At 44.2% G+C, this 18,195-nt stretch overlaps 1 protein-coding gene across 1 annotated transcript in view; it reads right to left on the bottom strand.

Annotated features, from left to right (window-relative positions):
* The window catches only part of LOC113026243 (NT-3 growth factor receptor-like), a 94,430-nt gene that overhangs the window by 9,770 nt on the left and 66,465 nt on the right, over window positions 1-18,195 (bottom strand). Inside the window, exons 14-17 of the mRNA XM_026174778.1 lie at window positions 11,084-11,272; window positions 9,110-9,240; window positions 6,469-6,641; window positions 4,296-4,539 (exon numbers count right to left, since the gene is read on the bottom strand). Coding sequence (XP_026030563.1) covers window positions 4,296-4,539; window positions 6,469-6,641; window positions 9,110-9,240; window positions 11,084-11,272 — 737 coding nt within the window. The remainder of the gene's footprint in view (window positions 1-4,295; window positions 4,540-6,468; window positions 6,642-9,109; window positions 9,241-11,083; window positions 11,273-18,195) is intronic.

Below are 18,195 nucleotides of genomic sequence, written 5' to 3'. Positions count from 1 at the left end.
CAAACCATCACTTTTGTTGTTCCAACAGTCTTGGAGGGATCCATACTGTCACGGCCAGGCGGATCAGCTGCACGCTGATCAGCCCTCTCTGTTTCTCTTCCTCTTCTCTCTCGCCGGGGCGGAACTCACTGTGGGTTCATGCCCTTGGTCCACGCCCTCGGGAGATGAGACCCAGGTGTCTCATTAAGGGGAGCAGCATTTAAGCCAGGAGGTGACTGCTGTTCGTCGCTGGATCGTTGTCTACCACGCGTTAGTAAAGTCAAAGCTACAGCAAGTTTAGTGAAGAGTGTTTTCCTCTGTGCATCGTCCTTAACCCTGTCTCCCTGTCTACAGAACCTCTTGGATTTTTCCCCGTGTGTTTCCCGTGTGGCAGTGTTGGAGTGTGAACCTGTGATCGTGTGAGTGGATATTCTGAAGAACGTATGCTTTCCCTTGGACTTCCCTGGAGACCCCTTCTTCCCCCACTCAGCTGTATATAACACCCCCCTGCACATTCTTGTATATACACCTGGTGACTTGTAAATAAACTCTTCTTGTAAGCATCAGTACCGGAGTCCTGCGCTTGAGTCCTCCTTCCAACCGTAACACATCCAATGTGGGTTAGTGTCAGACCAATAGCGGTGGTTTTGTTTGTTAACTTCACCATTCACGTTCATGAGTTATTTACAGGTTTCTCTTTGTTCACAACCATTGACATGTCGAAGAGGATGACCCAGATTGACCCAGATTGATTGACCCAGATTGACCCAGAAGTTAACAAACAAAGTTTGTTAACAAACAAAGTTTGTTAACTTCACCATTCACATAAAAGTTTCCCTCATCACTGAACAAAATCTTCTGCGTGAACTGAGGGTCCTGTTCCAATTTTTGTTTTGCCCATTCTGCAAATTCTGTGCACCGATCTGGGTCATCCTCGTTGAGATGCTGCAGTAGCTGGAGTTTGTAAGGGTGCCATTTGTGAGTAGCTAATATCTTACGGGGATGTTGGACTAATGCCACTCTCCAGTGACATGCGGCTAGTGCCACGCTGTGGGCTCTTGCTGAATGAAGCTAGGACAGCCACTGATGTTTCTTCATTAGTGACAGTTTTCTTGCATCCACATTTTGGCAAATCCAACACTGAACCAGTTTCACAAAACTTAGCAAGCAGTTTGCTAACTGTAGCATGGGAGATGGGTGGTCTCGTAGGGTGTCTTGCATTGAAATCTGCTGCAATGACCCGGTTACTGCGTTCACCAGATATCAACACAATTTCGATCCGCTCCTCACGTGTTAACCTCTTCGACATGTCAATGGTTGTGAACAAAGAGAAACCTGTAAATAACTCATGAACGTGAATGGTGAAGTTAACAAACAAAACCAGCGCTATTGGTCTGACACTAACCCACATTGGATGGATCCCTCCAAGACTGTTGGAACAACAAAAGTGATGGTTTGGTGTGGTATATGGGGTACAACGATAGTGGGTCCATTCTTCATCAATGGAAACCTCAAGGCCACTGGATATTTGAAATTGCTACATGATGATGTGTTTCTCTCTTTATGCACTGAAGCTGGCACGTTCCCTGAGTTTTCCCAGCAAGATGGTGCACCACCACATTATGGGTGCCAGGTCCGAGCATTCCTAGATGAACAGTTTCCTGGAAAGTGGATTGGTCGTCGTGGGCCAGTTGAATGGCCCCCAAGGTCTCCCGAACTTAGACTTTTATCTCTGGGGTCATCTGAAGGCAATTGTCTATGGTGTGAAGATACGAGATGTGCAGCACCTGAAACAATGGATGCTGGATGCCTGTGCTGGCATTTCTCCTGCGGTGTTGCTATCAGTGTGTGAAGAGTGGGAGAAGAGGGTTGCATTGACAATCCAACACAATGGGCAGCACATTGAACACATTTTATAAGTGGTCAGAAACTTGTAAATAACTCGTGAAAGAATAAAGTTACGGTGAAACCAAGCACACCATTGTTTTTCTTGTGACATTACTTAACATTACTGTCAAGTGTTCTCTGTCTGTGAGGTGCCCACACTTGAAAAAGACCAGACTTTGAATTTCACTCACTTTATTTTGACCAGCTAGTTAGATAGCTGATAGGTAGATAGATGGATAGGTAGATGGATAGGTAGGTAGGTAGATGGATAGGTGAAAAACCGATAACCCATCTAGCTCAAAGTCTTCCTCACAGTGGAAAGTGGATTGTGCTTTGTTTGCTGTCCTCTCAGTATGTTGCACCCAGGTCAAATGACTGCTGCATGCATTTTAAGGTCTACTAGGCACGCCAGCCCTTGATTGCTCTAATTCAGCTCACCTGGCGGAGCAGCTCGCACCAGGCCGCGCTTAGTTGTAGATTGCACAAGGTCTAATTAGCGGCCACGCGCAAGCAGCAGCACAGAGCAGGTAGTGAGCAGGAGGAGGAAGAGAGGAGTAACAGCCACACAGACCTACTAGGTCAGCGCGACAATTACATTACTTGCGACAATAATAAGTTTGATGTGTCACATGGCCCTCTTCCTATTGAAAATACAAAAGTTGTATCCAAGATCGCCGACGTCTAAATGGCCACCATGGTCACCACCCATCTTGAGGAGTTTGCCCCCTCGAATATACTAATGTGCCACAAACAGGAATTTAATATCACCAAGCATTCCCATTTTATTACGGTGTATCCATATAAATGGCCCACCCTGTATTCAGAAAATATATAGAACATATCATATTTTTGTTTTTAATAAATTTGCAGGAATTTCACACAAAAATTTTTCACTTCATCATTATGGGCTATTATGTGTAAAATTTTGAGGTGAATAATAAATAAATAAATAAATGTAATCTCTTTTGGAATAAGGGTGTAACATGACACAATGTGGAACAAAAGAAGTGCTGTCAACGCTTTCTGGATGCACTTGCAAAGGTCCCTGTCATAAAACAGATGTTACAGAACAATTCCTCTGCTTTTCCAGCTCTTGAAAATTTCAGAAAAGCTGTTTTTATAAACTGGCATTAAGCGTTTACCAATATGTCTTCAGAGTAAACACATCAGTGTAACTGTAATGAAACGTGTAGAAGATATGTCAAATGCAATGGTACTCACGAAGAAACACTTTGTGTATTTCTTGCCTTTTAAAAAGGCTTTTGATACTACAGGTCTTACATTAATGATGAACAATTCAGTAGAGTTGGATGTCTCGAGACCAAGACCGGTCTCGAGACATCCAACTCTACATCCGGTCACAAGGCCACTTTATGTGGTCTTTGTCTTGTCTTAGTTTGACGGACTTTGGTCTTGGTCTGGTCTTGGTCTCGCTGTCTCGGTCTTGCAGCTTCAGATCGACATAGTGGTCGGGAGATTTGGAGTCAACAGTATCCATGACACACAACGTTACGTTTGTTAATGTGTTGTGTGCAAAAGCATCAGCTCTAAGCGCCGTGCTTAGAGAGTGCTTTGTAGTGAGTAAGAAGAGTCGACTCCCATTGAGCGAGAGCCGGCTCCTCACTCAATTTCCTTTCACTGCTCAGCTTTCACACAGTGGCTCAGCTATGCTCCAATCCCTCCATATTGTGGCCAATCACATGCGAGGATATAGGATAATATCATTATGTGAAAAACAGAGAGGGTGAGAGACGCGACAGTCAAGTGGAGCGTGCGTCTGTCCTCTCAGTAAGTGAGTGAGACAGTAGACAGTGGTGAGGAGGGCTGTGCGAGTGCATCGCAAAAACACATAAATATGCCTGACACCCGTAAACGAAGCAGCATCTGGCTGCAGTTTAAAGACTTTTTTGTCTCGGTCTCGTCTTGGTCTCGATACCCTCTGGTCTTGGTATTGTTTTGGTCTTGGTTTTGGCAATCTTGACTACAAGTCTACAATTTAGCAATGTTGCCCATCTGCAAATAAAACTAATTTAGATTGTTCTGGGCAAAGCGTGTTCGCCTCAGTAATAACCACCATTTTGACTGAGCAGCCTAAATTAGTGACTCAAAAATCCACAGACCAGAGAAGGGGGTGTGAGGGGAAGAGTGGTGGCCTTATTAACCAAACTGATGCAGTATAGGCACAATGTCCATGATTTTTTTAAAGATTTGATTATTTGACTTGATTTATAACCATGCTTTACTAATATAACTTGAAGGTAAATGTAAACATTCCACAGATTACTGCTGTAACACCTCACAGTATAAGTGTACCATATGTGAAGAGCTGCACTTAATTAAACTTACCATTTCATTGCTCATCTTTGAAAACATTTCCAGTTTTGATAAAAAAGAGGAAGACAAAAATACAAGAAGAAAAATGTCCTTACCCTGTAATAATCTGTGCTGTAAATGTCTCTGGACATGCCAAAATCTCCTATTTTGACCAGAAGACCATTCCCCACCAAGCAGTTCCTGGTTGCCAGATCACGATGCACAAAGTGTTGAGATGCCAAGTAGATCATCCCAGCTGCAATTTGGCTGGCTATATGAAGCATCTGGGACAGACCGAGTTCACCACTCGTCTGCAAAGGCTGTCCATCCACTAGGATCATGGCATCTGGCCCATGGGCTCTGATGAGAAAATCATCAGAGGGTTGCACTGTTAGAATTGCAGGACATTCAGGACAATTTTAATGCAAGACGGTTCGACTTAAAAAACGTAATCTTCTGCACAGAAAATGGAATGAGGCCTACGAAGAAAAGAACACAACACCTACCACAGACAAACATGGTGGAGGTTCTAAGGTGTTTTGGGGATGTTTTGCTGCTTCTGGCAGTGGATGTCTTGACTGTGTGCAAGGCATCACTAAATCTGAAGACTACCAAAACATTTTGGAAGTCAATGTAGGGCCCAGTGCCAGAAAGCTGGGTCTGCATTAGAGGTCATAGGTGTTCCAGCAACACAGTGACCCCAAACATCTCTCAAAGCACTCAGAAATGGTTGAAGACAAAGTGCTGGAGAGTTCTGAAGTGGCCAGCAATGAGTCCGGATCTAGATCCAATTGAACACTTATGGAGAGATCTCAAAACTGCTGTTGGGAGAAGGTGCCCTTCAAATCTGAGGGGCCTTGAGCAGTTTGCAAATGCAGAATGGTCTAAAATTCCAGTTGAGAGGTGTAAAAAGCTTGTTGATGGTCATAGGAAGTGAATGATTGCAGTACCAAAAGAGAGTGCAACCAAATATTAAGTTGAAGGTGCCAATAATTTTGTCCAGCCCAGTTTTTGCATTTTGTGGGAAAAGCTGTCAAATTCAAGTTTGTTTATGTTGATCCACTGCACACAAAGGAAATAAAGATGTGTACACCAAAACAAATGTAATTGTAACAATTTTATGGGAGAAATTGTGCATTTTTTGGAAAACTTCCAGGGGTGCCGATCATTTTGGCCATAACTGTATTTATAGATGGAAGTGTAATGGCTGCAATTATCTCCGTGAGTCTTTATTATATGGCGTGCTACTGGGAAAAGCCAGTTCTAACCTTTGAGTCCATACTCTTTTATGAGTCTTGCTTAGGTTGTGGAAGAGGTTTGTTGTGTTAATGTCTGTAGGACATGTTTGCTGCGTAATTTGTTCAATACAGTTTCCTGCTTAGTGTCAGACTTTCCATAATAAACCATGTCCATGCTACAGAGGTAGCCCCTCGTTTAGGAAGTTCTTTGGTGACCATTACTGTTATCTAAAGCAATGAAAAATGTTGACAGTAAACAGTGTGTTTTGCAACATCACGAAATAAATAATAGAGTACAATATGAAACAATAGGGGCAGCACGGTGGCACGGTGGTTAGCACTGTTGCCACACAGCAAGAAGGTCCTGAGTTCAATTCCACCATCAGGCCGGGGTCTTTCTGTGTGGAGTTTGCATGTTCTCCCCGTGTTTGCGTGGGTTCCCTCCGGGTACTCCGGCTTCCTCCCACCGTCCAAAGACATGCAGTTTGTGGGGATAGGTTAATTGGATAATCCAAATTGCCACTAGGTGTGAATCTGTGAGTGAATGTGAGTGTGAATGGTTGTCTGTCCCTGTGTGTTGGCCCTGCGACAGACTGGCGACCTGTCCAGGGTGTACCCCGCCTCTCGCCCTATGACAGCTGGGATTGGCTCCAGCGCCCCCCGCGACCCTGAAAAGGATAAGCGGTAGCGAATGGATGGATGGATGGAAACAATAGATGTTTTAATGTGTGAATGTGCGAGTGAATGTGAGTGCGAATGGTTGTCTGTCCCTGTGTGTTGGCCCTGCGACAGACTGGCGACCTGTCCAGGGTGTACCCCGCCTCTCGCCCTATGACAGCTGGGATAGGCTCCAGCGCCCCCCGCGACCCTGAAAAGGATAAGCGGAAGCGAATGGATGGATGGATGGATAGATGTTTTAATATTGTCATCATATCTCTCACAGACACACATTAGTGAATAGCACTGTTACAAGTAGAATCTACTGGTAAAACTGTCATCAAAACCCTGTAGAAGAAGAAAGACACACCTGCTGTTTCAATGCTTGACTTACCTGAGAAACTTATTGAGATCTCCGTGCTTCATGTACTCAAAGACCATGATGAGAGGGTCTCCATCCACACACACTCCGTAGAACTTCACTATATGCTCGTGTTGAAGGTTAGTGAGGAGCTCAGCCTCACGCTGGAAATCCTTTCTGGCTGCAAGTGTGGGATCCTTCAGCGTCTGGGAGATTCAGAGAGTATTCTGTTGTCATACAATGGTATCACAGCACAAATGTTACACTCGGATAGCTCGGATAGCTATGGTAACAGTCCTCCCTCATGTGTATATCCATAAGCTTTTCAAAGCAAGGGAGTTATATGCACTCGTGAACTTTTCAACAGAAACTTCATTAATTACTTACAGTAAATGATCCTTAAATTGGGCCAGATTCTGCCAGCATCTGACCACAAATGCCAGTTATTTTCTGTACTTAACACCGGTGAGTTGTCACACAGACTTCCATTTTTTGGCACCCTGTTAAGTGGCAGCCTGTTACAGCACTTCCCATTATTGTTGTTGCTGTGCTGTTTTAAATGACTTTATCACCCGATAAGGTTGACCTTCCTTGCACAACTAAGTTGAGATAACTCATTGTTTTGCATCTCATGTCCTACAGCCTGGAGTAAGACTTGTAATTCTGAAGGAGCCACAGGGGAGACAGACCATGAAGTAAGTGGACAGCTAAGAAGAAATATAAACAGGATGTACCAGCTGTAATTGATGTAAAGTCCTTGGAAAATAGGGTGGACGAGCTAGGTAAGCTTATTAACAGAATAAAGGAAAACTGTGAATGCAGTTTGTAGTGTTTCATGGAGATGTGTTCACACTCACACTGGCTTTTTGAGTGGACAGGGATGATAACCTCAATGTTAATGAGAAATGTGCAGAGACTGCACTGTTTGTGAAGGGTTATTGCCATTGCTCTTTGAACTCAGTTTGAATCAACACAGTGCTTAGATTCCTTCACTAATATATTTTAACTTCGACCAGATGCTTTTGGTAGTCATCACCAAGCTTCTGACATAATTCTGGCTGGATATTTGACCACAGTTCTTGGCAGAATTGGTAGAGTTGATTTAAATTGGTTGATTTCCTGCCACAGACCCAGCTTTTAAGAATGGGCCAGAAATATTTTAAAGAAGTCAGGGTTTTGGGTTGGGCAACATCAGGGGTCAAGTTAAAAGACACCGAAGAGAGTGTAGTAGTCTGACTCATCTGTGTAGGTTCTCAGTCATCCAGGTCATAGTAAATGGTAAATGGACTGGTTCTTATATAGCGCTTTTCTACAAGTACACAATGTACAAGTACACAACCTGTACATTCACCCATTCACACCAGCACATTTTTCTAAGTGCTTTCTAAGTACCATAATTGTCGGGCTACAAGCCGCTACTTTTTGCACAAGTTTTGAACCCTGTGGCTTTTAGTCAGGTGCAGCTTTTCTATGGATTGTCTATGATTTTTGTCATATCCTAAGACGATTTGTTTTGTTTGTTCCGCTGTTGTACGGCACTACGTTGCCTGGCGGAAGGGCGTGTGATCAGACACACAGTATCGGGGTTCAAGAGTGGTATGTTGGTCACATGTCCATCCGCCAGGCAACATAGTGCGAAAAACAAACTTCAAAGTAGCGCTACGCATTCAGCGGGAGTCGTGGATGACGAGCGGCGATAAACTTGCGAAAAGCAAGTTATGCTCAACTCCACCGGTGGAATCTGACAGCGTGGAAAAGTGCGAAAACATCCACGATCACCAACGGATTTCGAAGGGCTGGACTGCTGCATGATGGAGAGGAGGACACCGCCACGGCCCTTCTGAGGGTGTTCGACTCCGACACTGACAACGAGGATTTGTTTGGTTTTGAAAGTGACAACGAAGGAAAGAAGCGGAGAGTGGATGACGAAGCCTGAGCCTGAGCCTGTTCGTATCCGACACTGGAGGAGAGGACTTTGGTGGTTTTAGTGCGCAGGAAGATGGTGGTGAATGACTGACTTTTCTTCTTGTTAAAGCCGTGTCACTGCACCTGAGCCTAAAAGGTAGTCCGGATCTATTTTTCTGGTGTGCTGTAGGTTATTGTTATGTACTACATTTGTTACTCATTTATGAAGCACAGTACTTGTTTCGTACTTGTAATTACCACTACTTGTACATATACCTAAAAAGTTATGCAAATATATACCCATAACTTGTTTTTCAAAATATTAATAAAAGTGATCTCTCCAAACAGCCATCTCTTTCCTGACAATTCCCTTTGTGCACATTCTCTTACATATGATAAGTCAACATTGAAACACCTGCGGCTTTTAGTCACGTGCGGCTAATGTATATACAAAACAGGATTTTCCCCTGATTTTAGCTTGTGCGGCTAATATTCAGGTGCGCTTTGTAGTCCGGGAAATACGGTAATATTCACACACACACACTCATACTCCGATGGATGCATCAGAGAGCAATTTGGGGTTAGTGTCTTGCCCAAGGATATTTGGCATGCAGACTGGGGAAGGCAGGGATCGAACCACCAACCTTCCGATCAGTAGATGACCCGCTCTACCACCTGAGCTAAAGCCTCTTTAGACAGTAGTCTGTTTCTATAATGCTCTGAGCGCACACACACACACACACACACTAGTTACATCTATGTAGCTTACCTTTACAGCCACCAGCATCTTGTCCTTAGTGGGACTCAGGTTGTAACACTCGGCCAGGAACACCTTACCGAAGGCTCCCTCACCAAGCTCTCTTTTCAGAATTATGTCCCGTCGCTTAATATGCTGAACATCTGAAAAAGACAGAGATAAGGAGGAAATGAGTTTTCAGCCATTATTATTACTACAAAACAGCCACTCAAATGAAACCTCCCAAGTATTCATTCCCGCTGCTTATGTTTGATTGCCACCTGTTGGCTACAATTTACATCATGAAGTTGAATAAAACTGCAAAACTTATGAATAGATCTACTTTAAACTAATCAAACAGAAGATTACTGAAACTGTTCTCTGTGGATGATCTAAAATAGTTTTGGGTTTGTTTTTTTTACATGTGTTTTGTGGATTAAAAAAAAGAAGATTTTTTTCATTTGAACACACTGTTTTGGGATTTAGCACAAGTGGATTTTATTTACAACAGATATTTTTCCTGCCTGTAGCAGTGAATGACACATTTTCAGAGACTAAAATGGGCTTCGATTACACCTTAATATTATATCTCAAATAGCGTATATTTATGCAAGGAATTATTTTAATATAAATTTATGTGATCATATGGCTGCTTGGTAATTAGTACAGTTACTGTCATTAAGGAGGAAGTTATCTAAGACACACACACACACACACACACTGAAAACTGTTCCACCACTGGGTCACAATTAATGCCACTGTAATATACCATGGGACTCATCATCATTGAGTTTCTTACACACAGCTGCTACCACAGCTGAGGAAGGTGATGGCAGCAGAGTAAGTGCATATCATAATAATCATCGGAATAAAATGATAACAAAGATAACATTGTTACATACACAATCAATGAGTTTCATGACTGAATAACACTTTGTGGAATTATTCAAAAACATCAGCATCAAGATTTTATTTAACAGTGAACCAGTTTATTGGCATTTGACCATTTAATGTCAGGGGTATAAGGCCTTTTGTGGCGTTTCTTGTCCCTGCCTCTAATGCTCAGAAATGTGTGAAGCTCTGCTCCACCAGAACCATATCAAGTGCAAAGCACAGTTTGCCTTAGTGAATCATTGTAAGATTCATTTAAATATTCTCCTCTCAAAATTTGTGTGTGTATGTGTGTGTGAGAGAGAGAATCTGAATACCTGCATCTGAACAGTTCCCTCATTTTCAAGGGGAAGCTATTCAGAGACAAATATATCAGACTAAATCCACCTCTATTTTAAGTCCATATTGATATTTTTTTAAGAGCACAGTAATCGAACTGTTAACAATGAGTACACAGTGGCTGCTGTGATTGCAGCCATTCCCCAACTCTCTGTGAGTGGTACTCATGGCGACTAATCAATGGTCTCCGATCAATGATCAGTGGTCTGATCAATGGTTGTTGATCAATGGTCATGACAATTTGGATATTAATGATCAAAGACCTGACCTCACAGCCCATTGTTCATTCAGTGGGCTGGTTTCAGTTATTGTGCAAATGTACTGTTTATAAGGTTGGGGGAAACTGCAGTCAGCTGAGACTGAAGAAGTCACTTGGATGACTGTCAAAGCGCACTTCTCTCACTGAAAACGTTTCGTCCAGATGAACAGAATCAAGCTTCTGGCATTTACTTACCTGGTTGATTGAGCATACATCAAGACATTAGTTATTATTAATCTCTGGTTCTATTTCACAGCATGTCTTTGTCCTCCCCTCGTCCCCAAATGGTCGCGCCAGATGGACTCACTTCCCTGAGCCTTGTTCTGCAACCAGTTCTTCCTGTTAAAAGGGACTTTTTCTATCCCCAAGTGCTTACTCATAGGGGTCGTCTGATTGTTGGGTTTCCTCTGTCTTTACCTTACAATATAAAATACTCCAAGAGTGTTGTTGTGAATTGGTGCTATATAGGTAAAACTGAAGTGAATCGAACTGAAAACTGAATACATGTTTTCACTTACAGGTGGTAGGTTTGTTGCAGTTGTGGCCATGTCTGAAGTACTGTGGGTTCTCTATAACAGGAATTCTAGTCATTCCAATCACCACTGCAGCTGGTCCAGCATCCAGTGTACAGGGGCTAATGATCCCATGGTTAACATGATGAAGGGGACTGGCAGAGTCTTCCTCACCACTTATCACTGCCACCGGACCTACAAAGACACAGATGGAGTGTTTAGATTGGATGAATATCTCTATACTGTCAGTCACTAACTGTTTCTAAGTCTAGGACACTTCCTCAAATATTTCCTGTTATTATAAGAAGAGTCTCTGAAACAAAGGGATGTGATGCAAGGGTAAAAGCAGAGTTTCTTCACTGACTTATCCTCCTGAGAACCGAGGAAAAAAGTATCTTTCAGTTCAACGGTTTTTATGCGCTACAGAGGACATAATGAATAGGCTGTGTTTTAGGACGATATAGCTAACCTTAACAATCAGTCATAACAATCAATCAACATACTAGAATCCAAACAGCTTGTACTTCAAAGCCAGTTCAAGATATACTTTATGTCACAAACATGACAAATATAAAAACAAGGCAAACATGAATTATATTGTTGTCTTAGTGACAGTAGTTGTTTAAAGTGCTTTAATTCTCTCTGTTGACAGTAGACTGTGGGATATTTAGTAGTGAGGACATTTCATAGTTGGACTTGCACAGGTGGCATCCTATCACAGTATCATGGAAATTACTGAGCTCCTGAGAGCGACCCATTCTTTCACAAATGTTTGCAAAAGCAGTCTGGATGCCAAGGTGCTTGGTTTTATACACCTGTGGCAGTGGAAGTTATTGGAACTTCTGAATTCAATGATTCAGATGGGTGAGTGAATAATTTTGTCAGTACTACAGCTTTGTCTTATCTGCCTTATTAGCAATCCTACTAAGTTGTCAACTGTTTACTCAGTAGGTCAGTCCAGAGTTTTTATGTATCTGTGCTGCCCAGAGGACTGTACTACGAAGCAGGATTTCACCTTATCTCTGTAACGTCAGGGTTAACCCTGGGTTTTCTGTACTATGAAGGTGGTTGATTATTTATCGAAGTACAATCTCCATAGTAACATGCACTGCAGATTCGAGATCAACTGATTTGAAATCACTACCTACTGACTAGGGGTGCAACGATATTCGTATCGATATTGAACCGTTCGATACAGTGCTTTCGGTTCGGTACGCATATGTATGAACAACACAACATTTGTAATTTATTTTATCAACTTTCCTTCTGACGATGCTGTCTGTGTTGAGCGCTCAGTGAATCTGCGTTCGACTACTCCGCCTAGGCTGCACTGTCGAGCGCAGATCCACTGAGCGCTCAACACAGACAGCATAGTCAGAAGGAAGAGCGCAGGGCAAGCTAGCAAGACAGAAGTTAAGCTCTCCTTGCAACATGGACCTCCCCCACCCTCATTCAGATCTGGCGTTTGGAATTATTTTGGTTTTCATGTGACGTATGACCCTGAAGGTAAGCGAGTCATGGACTAAAGTAAAACAGTATGTTGGATGTGCCATGCAATGCTCAATTACATGGGTGGGAACTAGTGTGTTAGTGCAGTTAGCTCGTTAACGTGTTGGCCGTCCAGCCCCATGCACGGGGCGATCGGCGGTAGCTCGTTAACGGAGATTTGCCGTGTTGTGGTGTTAAGGTCATTTCAACGAGATTAACCTGAAAGCACTAGTGGGAACACAACGAATATGACTGCACATTTACGCCGACATCATCCTAGTGCAAAGACAAAAACAACAAGCATGCTACTAACTTTAGCCGAGTCATTTAGACAGCTGTTAGCACATGATTCTCCTTATGCTGCTGAGAATAAAGCCCAGAAGAAGCGGATAGTATAGCTTTTATTTTGGAAAGAGACATTTCTCTGTAATAAACTCTCTTTTCCAAAGATGCATGATTCCTCAATCAGATACAGGGCTTGCAATATCGCTAGCCCGACGTCCTGGGGCTAGCGATTTTTTTACCGCGGTAAAGTGAGCCGTCATTTGTGAGCCGCGGTCAAGCCAGCCGCCTCCTATCCGCCGCATAAATTTCCTTGCGCTTTTACACCAATCTTTACGGTAGCGCCTTTTCGCTTTATATCCTGATTGAAAGCCTAGACTCGCGCACACGTGCGCGCGCGCGAACACACAAATTACAATGGAACAGCCCAATACAGCCATCGTGACAGTCTGGTTGCATATTCAAAAATTCATTAAAAATCATTCTTAAAAGTTGATGCCAAGCTTTCAACACAATCCTCTTCTCGGACACCTACTTTACCTCTGGGCCAGGTTTTACCCAGATTTACTGTAATATTACTCAGAAATCACAGTAAACTCATATTCAGTGCAATACAGTCAATACACTATATAATAACAGACTGAAACACATGGTGGGCCTCTCTGGTGCTGTACACAGCTGGTTCACTTCCTATCTCTCTGACAGAACTTTTATGGTGAGTATGGATACATGCTCCTCTAAGATCCATAAAATGACATGTGGTGTGCCTCAAGGGTCGGTTCTAGGCCCTGTACTTTTTAATTTGTATATGCTCCCTCTCGGCGGTGTCATCAGGAGGCATGGAGTGAACTTCCACAGTTACGCTGATGACACGCAGCTGTACATCTCCGTGTCTCCTGATGACACCAGACAAATGGATGCCCTTTTTAACTGTATCTTGGATATAAGATCTTGGATGGCAGAAAACTTTTTACAACTTAACCAGGACAAAACTGAAGTTTTAATTGTCGGTCCTGAGGCTCAGAGAGAGAAACTCTTGCCTAAATTAGAGGCATTTTCACTATGTCCTTCGCTACAAGTGAAAAACCTGGGTGTTATTTTTGACTCTGAGCTTGGTTTTATCCCACATATTAAACATGTAACTAAAATTGGATTTTATCATCTAAAAAATATAGCCAGAGTCCGCCCTATTCTCTCTCGGGCCAACACGGAGCTGCTGATGCATGCTTTTATTACCAGTCGCATTGATTACTGTAATGCCCTGCTCTCTGGTCTTCCTAAGAAGAATATTTCAACTTTACAACTCTTGCAAAACTCGGCAGCTCGTGTGCTGACGAAGACCAGAGGGCGGGCCCACATTACACCGGTTTTAGAATCGCTGCACTGGCTCCCCGTGTGTTTCATGATCGATTTTAAAGTTCTTTTATTGGTTTTTAAATGTCTTAATGGTCTTGGGCCTTCTTATCTCTCAGATCTGCTTTTACCATACGAACCCTCGCGGACCCTGAGGTCCTCTGGTACTGGCCTTTTGATTGTCCCTAAAGTCAGGACACATACTCACGGAGAGGCAGCGTTTCAGTGGTATGGTCCTCGTCTGTGGAACAGCCTGCCGGAGGAGCTCAGGGCCGCAGAGAACGTACATGTTTTTAAGAACAGGCTCAAGACCCACCTTTTTAATTTAGCTTTTACTTAGCGTTTATTTATTTTATGCTTATTTATTCTATCCTGTTATTCTATTATTAATTTAGGATTTACCTAATATTTGTTTGATTTTATTCTTATTCGTTTTTTAATCTTCTTATTCTATTTATATTTATATTGTATCCTGTTCTTATTTATTTTATCATTTTACCCTATATATATTGTATTGCGTCATATCTCCAGTGTTTCCTCGGAGGGCGCTCTCTGCACCGGGGCTGTTATTGACCGTGGCTGCTGGGTCTCTGGGGTCCTCTCAGACTGGCTGGGGGGCTCCTTTGCCTCCCTCCTGCTGTGTGCCCAGCCTGGAGGCTGCGGTCTGTGACCGGCTCCCGGTGCAGACGGCTCCCTGTTATAGTGTTTCCTCACTTGGCTCATGCGAGCCCAGCCCAATTTTTACTCTTTAAGTGTGCGCGTGTGTGTATGTGTGTGTGGGTGGGGGGATATATGTGTATTGAGAGTGTGGGGAGTGAGTTGGAGGGTGGGGTGGGCTGCTTTTAACTATGTAAAGCACTTTGTGCTACATTTTCTCTGTATGAAAAGTGCTTTATAAATAAAGATTGATTGATTGATTGATTGAATTATGTTTATTTCAAAAATTCATTAAAAGTCATCCTGAGTAGTTGATGTCCATATATATATTGCTCATATAGTACGTGCGCGGGTATAGGCTTTCAATCGGCACATAAAGCGAAAAGGCGCTACCGTAAAGACTGGTGTAAAAGCGCAAGGAAATTTATGCGGCGGATAAGAGGCGGCTGGCTTGACCGCGGCTCACAAATGACGGCTCACTTTACCGCGGTATTTTTTTCAGTCGGGCTACCAAAATCTATCTCTTCCCTACCCGTCGGGCTATTGTAGGAAGGAAAAATATATGTCAATGCTTTTGCATTCTTTCAGAAATGTAGCTGGGTAATTATGTCATTGGCATCGGTGAGCCACTGTCAATATGTGACATATTGAAATCGCGTTTGAATTTGCGCTTGTTTTTTTGCTTTCACTTTGCAATCGTGCGAACTGTGTATAGAGAGCGACAGCACTGATCTGTGAGTGATGATAATTTGTGCACCAATTCCTCTGACATCGTCTTATTAATTGTTAGCTTACTATGCAAACATGACAAGTGAAATCTCCCGCAGCTTAAACATGTGAGAGGTTGATTGCGCAGAGAATCGCTGAGCTTATGTGAGTGTGTGTAAAAGCAGCAGGAGAAGTTATGACAAATCAGACTATAAGGCAAAAAGAAAGTGCAGCTTTATGGTTTCATGGACAAAAGAATTTCTGTGGCTGCAATATGACTAGCTTCCGGCGCCCCCCGTGTGCGGCAGCCTGTTACAGCAGCTCTGCTCATTCTGAGTTTCTTTCTTTCTTATCTTTTCTTCTCGTAATTTTTTATAACTAACGTATCAGTAATTAGACTCTGCAACCATGTTCTACCGTTTTGTGCTAGTTCTGGTCGTTTTTCTTAGTTTATTTCTACTTTTTTCACGCGTGTCTGGGGACCCAGAGCAGGGATCCTTTGTTTACAGTAAGGACCAGCTGTTAGCGCTGCGTCCCGCAGCGGTACTGCCGGCGGACAGACCCGACATTCCCAGCGAGCTGAGGAGGAAAAGACGGGGGTGTCGTGCTGGGAAGGAGCGCCGTCGCCCGAGAAGGAGACGTTATCGACCATCTCTTCCTTCTGTAATCATTGGAAACGTAAGATCTTTGCCCAATAAGATGGATGAGCTCACGTCGCTAACCTGGTCACAGAGGGAGTACCGGCAATGTAGCATCATGATGCTAACGGAGTCGTGGCTAACACCGCTAACTCCGGACACAAGCGTGACACTACCGGGATTTCAGATGCTGCGAGCGGACAGGACGAGAGACAGCGGTAAGAGGAAAGGAGGGGGACTGGCAGTTTTTGTGAACGACAGATGGTGTAACCCTGGGCACATCACTGTGAAAGAACAACTCTGCAGCAGAGACATTGAGCTGTTAGCCGTTAGCATGCGTCCGTACTATCTGCCCCGGGAATTCTCGCATGTTATCGCAATAACAGCGTATGTCCCCCCCTCGGCCAACGCGGATGCAGCCTGTGACACTCTCCACTCAGTGGTCAGCAGACTGCAAACACAATCTCCGAGAGCCCTTCTCATAATATCAGGGGACTTCAATCATGCCTCTTTGGACTCCACACTGCCCACCTTCACCCAGTATGTGACCTGCTCAACCAGAGACAATAAAACACTGGACTTACTGTATGCCAATGCTGAAGAGGCATACAGTTCATCACCTCTCCCTCCACTGGGCAAATCTGACCACAACCTGGTGCACCTTGTCCCTGTGTATGAGCCCTTAGTGCGCAGGGAGCCACCAGCCACCCGCACAGTGCAGAGATGGTCAGAGGAGAGCGAGGAGGCTCTTAAGGACTGTTTTGAGTCGACTGTGTGGGAGGTGATCTGTGACGACCATGGAGAGGACATCGACAGCCTTACTACATGCATTACTGACTATATTAATTTCTGTGTGGATAACACCGTACCTACCAGGACTGTACGGTGTTTCTCCAACAACAAACCTTGGATTACCCCAGAAATTAAAGCTGTCCTCAAGCAGAAGAGGAGGGCCTTCAAATCCAAAGACAAAGAGGAGTTGAAAAGGGTGCAGAGAGAGTTGAGGGGACTGATAAGGAATGGGAAGGACAGCTACAGGCAGAAGATGGAGAACCAGCTTCAGCAAAACAACGTTGGTGAAGTCTGGAGAGGCCTCAGAACCATCTCAGGCCACAAACAGCAGAACTCTCTGCCTGAGAGGGATGTGAGGTGGGCAAATGAACTGAATCATTTCTTCAACAGATTTGATTCAGCCATGAGGCAGTCTGCAACATCGGCTGCAGACTCACCCACCCCCACTGCTGCTGTTCCACCTCAGACACTTCACACCTCCTCTATTCACCCTGCTCACTCCTCCCCACCCCCAACAACAGCATCCAATACACACTCAACACAAGGCTCCAGCCTGTCTCTCTCAACCACCCAGGTTAGGAGGGAACTGAGGAGGATTAATGGCAAGAAGGCAGCGGGCCCAGATGGCATCAGCTCGAGGGTCGTCAGGTCCTGCGCGGACCAACTGTGTGGGGTGATGGAGCACCTCTTCAACCTGAGCCTGAGGTTGGGAAGAGTCCCACAGCTCTGGAAAACCTCCTGTGTTGTACCAGTGCCAAAGACTTCACGCCCCAAGGACCTCAACAGCTACAGGCCGGTGGCTCTGACATCCCACCTGATGAAGACCCTGGAGCGGTTGGTCCTGGCTCAGCTTCGGCGCCTAACAAGCTCATCACTGGACCCACTTCAGTTTGCCTACCAGCCTGGCATTGGAGCGGATGATGCCGTCATTCACCTCCTACATCGTTCCCTCGCTCACCTGGAGACCGCTGGAAGCACTGTGAGAATCATGTTCTTTGATTTCTCCAGTGCCTTCAACACTATTCTTCCCTCGGTTCTGAAGGACAAGCTGGTGAACTCTGGAGTGGACCATCACCTCACTACCTCGATCCTGGACTACCTCACCGACCGACCACAGTATGTGAGGACTCAGGGCTGTGTGTCGGACAGGGTCGTCTGCAGTACGGGGGCCCCACAGGGAACGGTTCTGGCTCCGTTCCT

This window comes from Astatotilapia calliptera, chromosome 7 (genome assembly GCF_900246225.1).
Source record: "Astatotilapia calliptera chromosome 7, fAstCal1.2, whole genome shotgun sequence".
Classification (NCBI taxonomy): domain Eukaryota; kingdom Metazoa; phylum Chordata; class Actinopteri; order Cichliformes; family Cichlidae; genus Astatotilapia; species Astatotilapia calliptera.
This window is presented reverse-complemented; position numbering and strand designations above follow the sequence as displayed.